This window comes from Ctenopharyngodon idella, chromosome 15, assembly GCF_019924925.1.
Source record: "Ctenopharyngodon idella isolate HZGC_01 chromosome 15, HZGC01, whole genome shotgun sequence".
NCBI lineage: Eukaryota > Metazoa > Chordata > Actinopteri > Cypriniformes > Xenocyprididae > Ctenopharyngodon > Ctenopharyngodon idella.
The window spans coordinates 7,821,772-7,829,307 of record NC_067234.1 but is presented as its reverse complement, the minus strand read 5'-3'; the positions used below and the strand labels follow the sequence as shown (position 1 = coordinate 7,829,307).

Here is a 7,536-nt window from a genome sequence, read left to right as displayed (position 1 = left end):
TGAAATGTGCCACACACTGGTTCACATTAAAGGAGTGAAGCCGCAAACAGCATGCTTCCATTATTCACCCATTCCATTCTTATTCCATTAAGCATTCTGTTAACAGGATCCAAACCAGCCTAACTCCTGATCTCATCAGCTGTAACTAGACACACATGACACTTGAAAGGAGCCCCCATGCCTAGGCGTATAATTATGGATATCATAATATAATCATTTGTTTAATTATGAACCTGGGCCAAGAGGTATGTAATTGCTTGAAAGGGCATTTTTTGCTTCTAAATTAGATTTAGAAGCAAAACTTTAAGATCTCAGTCTCAGAAAGGGCGGTGCTGAGGTGCTAAACTATAGGTGGGTAGTTGGAAGAAAATCTGGAGGCTGTTGAAACTTTCACTGCTTTATTTAAGAGTGAAAAGAGACAGACAAGGTAGAAGCTGAAATAAAGAGCATGACATCTTCCCAATTGACCTTCAATAGCATTCGCCTTCAGCTGATACACCTGGATTTTTTTGCGGTTTGGGTCAGGGATTTTGTTTTGTTGTCTGCTGCAGATTTGAACCGCTCAATATGTAAAAGTCAAATGTGAGGGATGTTTTGCTGATTCAAATTCATAGGATGTTAATGGGATCACAATCCTTTTGCTTTTTCATTTTGCCGTTGACTATGGATAAACATAATCTGCTATCTAAGAATAATTTTGAATTTGTGTCAGTTATCATATTTGAATTATTTCGCTAAATGTAGTTGAAAAGACAAAAGACACCAGCCTTGTGATCAGCATGACCTTTGATTATCTACAAGCACACAGAGATATATTTAAAGATGTCATTGTTTATATTACATTTCTTCTGTTTTTCTAAAAAAAAAATAATAATTATTGCATTAACATGCTGTTAAATAGTATACAATTGCATGATAACATCTGAGTGACATTGGAAACCCGAGGTCATTCTGAGGTCCCTGCGTGATTTAGCAAGAATCTCTTGCTTTCATTATTATCTAAAGGAAAATTACGCATCACTTATTTTTAGCTGACCATTTTTTAACCTCATTTATGGACATCTGCATGTCCTTTCTCGGGTCAAGAGGTCGCCCATACAAACTTTTGTGTACATTTCCTATTTATAAATGACTGTGGTATATCATAATGCACCCCAATAATAATTCTGGCATAGAGATGATTATTTAGTATCATCTATTGTTCATCAAAGCCAATAACAGAAAACATCACGTAGGGTGAATCTTCACTCATGTCCAAATGTAAAAGGAGGAAAATGATAAAATGAAATCACTCAGCTCCACTGACCAAATTATTTTGGATTCAGACAAAAATTATGTGCTTCGTAACAATTGCCGGATTTTGTGCAAATCAAATCTTTGGCTATTTTCCTGTGTATGGCAAACACAGCTGACCCCTCTTTTTTTTTCAATAGGCGGGCGCGGGGTGAGGTGCGCGAGGGAGCTCGTGAAAACCACTGCTGTCCAGCTTAAACCTCTCCCAAGAATCTTGGGAATTCAATTGTGTGCCCGAGCACTGGGAAACCGACAACCTGTGTTGTGACACCAGAGGCCAGGTCAGCCAGCGGAAACCTCAGGACCATCATACATTCGCGAAACTGTGGGCGCAAGAACTCATAGGCCTATTACACTTTTGTTGACCTAGCCACAGTTTATCCACAATAAAAGCATCCAGGCTGTATTTGAAATCTTAATTCGAAGTAGTAATATGTAACAGTTATGTATGTGTATAGCCTAGTACTATAAATCCACCAGAAACGCTACAACAGGACAGACACCACTGCCTGCACCTCACAGCGGTTGACTACCGACCGTCCGGCGTTTATCGCCAATTTAGCATAAATATAAGCATTTATTAACTTTTTGACAACGTTACCGCTCGACTCCGCAGCAAATCCCACAATCCCCCCGTGCGAGTGTGTCGCTCAGCTCCCATAGAGACGCCCGCTTACCTCCGCTCATTCTGCGACAAAGGACACGGAAGGAGGCAGCCTCGTTCATCTCATAATCTAACACAACCACACAATTATACATTATGTACCTATGCCTATTTAACTTAATGTCATCTTGAATAAGCCTATATTGGCTAAATGAATTAATAAGTAAATAAATTAGGCCTACACGTTTGAGACAAAGTTGCTACAAACAAAGCAGACAACTGAAATTCGTAGGGAATTGAGATGCTATATATATATATATATTTTTTTTTTAGGCCAATGTGTTTTTGGCTTGAGGTTCTAGTTAAGAGTCACTGACTGTCAGGAAGTCCTGAAACGGGATTTAAATAGGCTACTTGTCATTTAGGCTATTGGATGGAGAAGGCCTATTATTTTTTAAATAATTTATTATTATTATTATTATTATTATTATTATTATTATAGGCTATATCTAGGCCTAATATTAATCAACCCAGTTTTACATACTAGGCTATAATTGTGTTATTGTTTCTGTGCTGAACGATTATCCTGCACAATTAGGCCTAGGCCTACTGCTTTGACGGGGTTCATTGACATGTTTGACTGCAGAGCCATTTTGGATAATTTCCCCCTTAAATATAAGATTTCCACTTACTCTGAATTTCATGTTCTGCAACAATCATACCAGTTTGTGGTGGCCTAACTAGGTTCACTGAAATCAGTGTAGCCTAACCTGTGTAGGCTACTCAATTTCATAGCCTATTAATTTATCTAGTCGTATTTTTTTTTCTGAATTATTATTTTTTATTATTTATTTAAATCTAAATAGAATAATAATAACTATTTTCTAATCACGTCATATATTCTAACATAGTCAAATGTAATTGTGCAGTTGTCCTGCAGGTGGCTGCACGTGTCCATCTTCTTACGATGCACTTCCGCAGTCTACGATTACTCCAAAGCGCTAGTAGATCAACGACGATTATCACGTAGGCTACTACTTTTGATACGATGCATTTGGGAAACGCGGCTCAGATGAATCGAGCAACGATTGTGTAAAAGTAGGCTATAATCTGCACGAAATAATCACACGAATCTATTTATGCTAAACATTTGGATGAATGTTTAAAATAGGCTAGTAAAATAACTTTAACATTTCTTTAAATGAATAGGCCTATTTATAACGTTAAGCAAAAAGTATAAGCCCCAATGAAGTTAAAATGAAAAGCGATTAACAATTCATCACTTCATTAACAGACAGAGATTCTCAAGTTGACTCTCAATTATTATTATTAGTCCTGTTGTATTAGTATTATTATTGTTGTTGTATTATTCGAATATAACTGGATAATAATTGGTTTCTAAGATAGGCTATTGTAGATATAGGAAAGGCTAAAGTAGATTATAGCCTAGGAAACCAAATGAACTAACAAAACTAAATTAAATGAAAAACATTTTTCGTGAATGTGTCCTGTAGATGAACTTCCTTAAGGGTGAACAATTCAGCTGTGAACAACCCCATTAAATATATTTAAGGAGGGGAAAAGTTCTTTTGTGACAACATTCCCCGATGCGCTTTTTGGGACACACAAACTACCAGGGGGCCCACCTTTAACTCCCACTGGCCCTGAGCATCCTGCATGCGGGCGCATTATGTGACGCGCACCTGGCACCTGAAAAGGACCGTATAGTGACTGGCGGATGGGTGTGGAAAATATAAACAGTCATTAGCCTAATAAATATGGAAGCAGATCATCCAAATATCTAACAAAATGTTTAAGATTATATCTCTAATGTTTAAAAATAAATAAAAATAAAGAATAGGCCGATACATTCAAACAATGAAAACCAACTTCTCAGTATAATAATGTTTTTTTCGTTTTCTTCTTCTTCTTCTTCTTTTTCTTCTTCTTCTTCTTATTATTACAGGCTATTATTGTTGTTTTTGCTTTTTTCTTAAAAATGAATTATGTCTTCAGTGTTTTATTAATATAAATGTTCAAATATTCGTGCAGTAAATTCCTCTCCAAACTCAAATAACGGCCTTTAGCTATCATTAACTCAACGAATCCACTATAGGCAAAATATAATTATTTAAACCGGTAACTTGAAAACATTGTTTACTTACGTTATTGGCCTACACGACAAAATATGTTTGGCAGAAACACTGAAGTTCTCCATTGACAAGATGAAGGTGTCAGACACACTCCCGACGCTCCAGCTTTATGGCACGCAAACAGAAAAAGTCGGTTTATAATAACTTTATTTAATACACCATTAACAAACATTATCGTAAAATATATTTACTAAAGTTTCGTAAGGCTGCATTGCTAAGTAGATTAACTATGATTTATTAAGCTTTAGCTTAATGTTATTAAGGACAGTTATCTAAAGAGGGTATTTTAATGTTTGCTTAGACTTTTCTTTATGTTATGTAAAATTAATCGTGCAAAAATATGCATTTTATTTAACTGTAGTATGGGGCTTTGGTAAAAAAAATCACTTTCGCATTTTGACACGTTTTTCAGATTCATAATTAAGAAATGCAAAGAGATACACTTGCATTGTATTTTTAAAGCAATCGTGTACTTTTAGCAAAATGAGTTTTAAGGACACGGAATAAAAAGCGACAAAAGGCGAAACTATTAATATAGCCTGTTAAAAAGTTGTACAAATTCATGTTAAAAACACCAAATCCGGGCAATCGTTATGAATACATTGATTTGACAGGGCTAAATGTTTCATCTAAATAATTTCTCCCCATACAGGCCCAATGTTGCTTAATATGTACTCGCATAAAGTTGACTATTTTCATCGGTTTAGGAATCACGAATCGCTTACAATACACGAAAAACTTAAGAAGTAGAATAATTTTAGAGGTTTTTTTTTCGACGCAGTCCTATTTGGAAATTATTTTCATGCGGTAACTTATTTAGAAGTAGGCTACTTACACACGTTACAATATTAGTGGAAGGCCAGAAATGTAGTTGGCTAAACAGTTGCAGGACTCCGATACAAATAGATGATCTTGTTAGGCTATATAATAATAATAATAATAATAATAATAATGATAATAATGATATCAGAATTATATAGCCTATATAAATTATAAAATCCAAAATCAGTGTCATGTTGACAAAGAGTTTATTAAAGAATAAAAAGTAGATCTAATTAAAAAAATATTGAAAAGTGCTAGTTAAACATGGCCCCAATGTGTCATAGACATTAAAAATATTTTTTTTTTTTTTTTTTTTTTTTTTTTACTTTTTACAAAGTACATACAAAACAGTCCAAACTGGCAGTCACGTGATCTGACCCCTATGAGACCCTTAATCACGGAAACAAAAGGCCAAAACACAGGTGTGTACAGGTTGTGTTTGTGTCTCCACAGAACTTCGGCTTATCTACCTGTCCAGAGCTCCACTGTATCCTTAAACATTCAAAAGCAAAGAGAATAAAAAATATTAATTTGGGAAAAAAGGGTTCAGAACCCATTACTTCACTCCAAAGTCATTGACAGAACGTTATGAACGGATTCAGGTAAACATAATTTGTAATTCCATGGCGATTCTTCGATCTGCTGGCCATCTTCTTATTGGCTATGATTGAACCGTTTATACACATTCAGAACACAAATGCATGAGTCTCCTGCCTGCGAAGAAAAATGTGAAATCTTTAGTCCCTGCATCAGGCACTCGCCGTGAATGACCGTGCTTCCATAATTTGAGGCTCCCGTAAAAGTTTTTCCTTCTTGTAAGTCCCTAGACCACGCACAATTTATGAAATGCCTTTATGTGGTTTTTGAGATCGCTGGACCTTGTTTTTACTGTCTTTTAGCGAGTATGTTGGTCTGTCGTCGGTCTCGTGACGCCCGAGCTATATATCAATTCGCGTGTGTAGTGCGGAGTGTTTGCTCTCGTGATCCCAGTACGAGCAGTGCATCATGGAGAGTTCTGCGGGCTGGCGCGAGCAAGCGAACTGCAGCCCCGTCCCGTTGCCGGTGGACACAGGAGGGGGTGCAGCCGTGGCGGGACTCAGCTGCTGCGCGTGAGGGAGCGCGTGAGGGTGCGTGTGATGGTGGTGATGATGGTGGCTCATGCCGTTGTAAGAGTTCACCATGCCCGGGAGACCTATGCTCTGCACACGCGAATATGGGTTGTACGAGGACGGCGCGGACAAGCCTTTCACGTTAACAGGACTCACGGTCCCACTGCTCATTTGACAGGAGGTATACGGCATAGGCGCAGGAGACCACGAGTTATTGATAAACCCTGACTGCAGGTATTTGGGCGGGGAGAGGTAGCCGTACCCGTCTCCGCCGAAAAGAGATTTGCCAGGCTGGAAATGGGTCGGTGGAGGCCTGAACGGTCTCTTCATGCGTCGTCTCCGCCGGTAGTTGCCCTTTTCGAACATATCCTCGCATGCCGGGTCCAGGGTCCAGTAGTTGCCCTTTCGCTCACCGCCACCCTCCCGAGGCACCTTGATGAAGCACTCGTTGAGAGACAGGTTGTGTCGGATGCTGTTCTGCCATCCTTTCTTGTTCTTCTCGTAGAAAGGAAACTTGCTGATGATGTACTGGTAGATACCGGACAGCGTGAGACGCTTTTCCGAGCTCTCGCGGATCGCCATCGCGATTAACGCCACGTAGGAGTACGGTGGTTTCTGGTTCGGGTCGGATTTGTCCGGTCCCTTCTCGGGAGGAGTTTCCTCTTTTGTTCGGTCTTTCTCCGCTGAGCTCGAGGTAGTGTCCATGAGTATCATGCCGTTATCCTCAGGGCCTGGGTAGGTGGCCATCATTGCGCACGCAGACCTACACCAAAACAAAACCGTGGACTAATAAAAACAGTTCAGCAATGCAAACTAGTCTTCTCTTGATGGCATTCGAAAACGTCCGACAACAATCATGTGAAAAGTTTTTAAAAATATATATATTTCTTTCCTTCTTTTTTGTATGTGTGCAGCTTAATGTCAGCGTAAGGTTTTAGAAATCTCTTGCTCTTCAGAGTTTCTCCTCAACTAGATACCTAGAGGAGAAGGAGGGCAAACTGTGGTTTCTCATAAGCCCGCCTTCTCTTTCCCTCACACACTCCCTCACATTCACACATATTTGATGCGGTATGGCATAATATTTGCCTCGAAAGCGATTCATCTATTTTGCTTCATACCCTCCAAATTCTGAACTATGTCTCTCACCACGTCAATTGAACCAACAACTGGAAACCGACACAGTTTTAGAAGACATAATTAGTTCATATAACAGGTGCAGGAGCTGTACTGTTATACCGCGCAGTCAAACCATTTTTAAAATTCAACCATGGTTCGCCTTCAAACAGAAAATGTGTTTTCATGAAAAGGAATTGTAAATACCATTTACACACAATATGACAAACGGTTATTACTAATATTATTAGTAGTTATATTACTAGTAGCTAATTACTGCGATCGTCACTACTAATATACCGACCAGTTTTGGACTAAACTGAACCAGTATATAGTATATATTCCTGTTATGTTCCAGCCTTGTTCCTACAATGTTCCTTTAAATTGATCGATTTCATTTATCTCAAGTGATTTTTCTTCAGTGTCATGATGTAACTTATAG

At 38.4% G+C, this 7,536-nt stretch overlaps 1 protein-coding gene across 1 annotated transcript; it reads right to left on the bottom strand.

Annotated features, from left to right (window-relative positions):
* Positions 1 to 4,180: 4,180 nt before the first annotated feature.
* Positions 4,181 to 6,480, bottom strand: foxl2a (forkhead box L2a). The gene is given in 2 exon segments (XM_051863824.1): positions 4,181 to 6,450; positions 6,452 to 6,480. Coding segments are annotated over 2 exon segments (654 nt in total). The 5' UTR covers positions 6,466 to 6,480; the 3' UTR covers positions 4,181 to 5,810.
* Between the last annotated feature and the right edge of the window lie 1,056 nt (positions 6,481 to 7,536).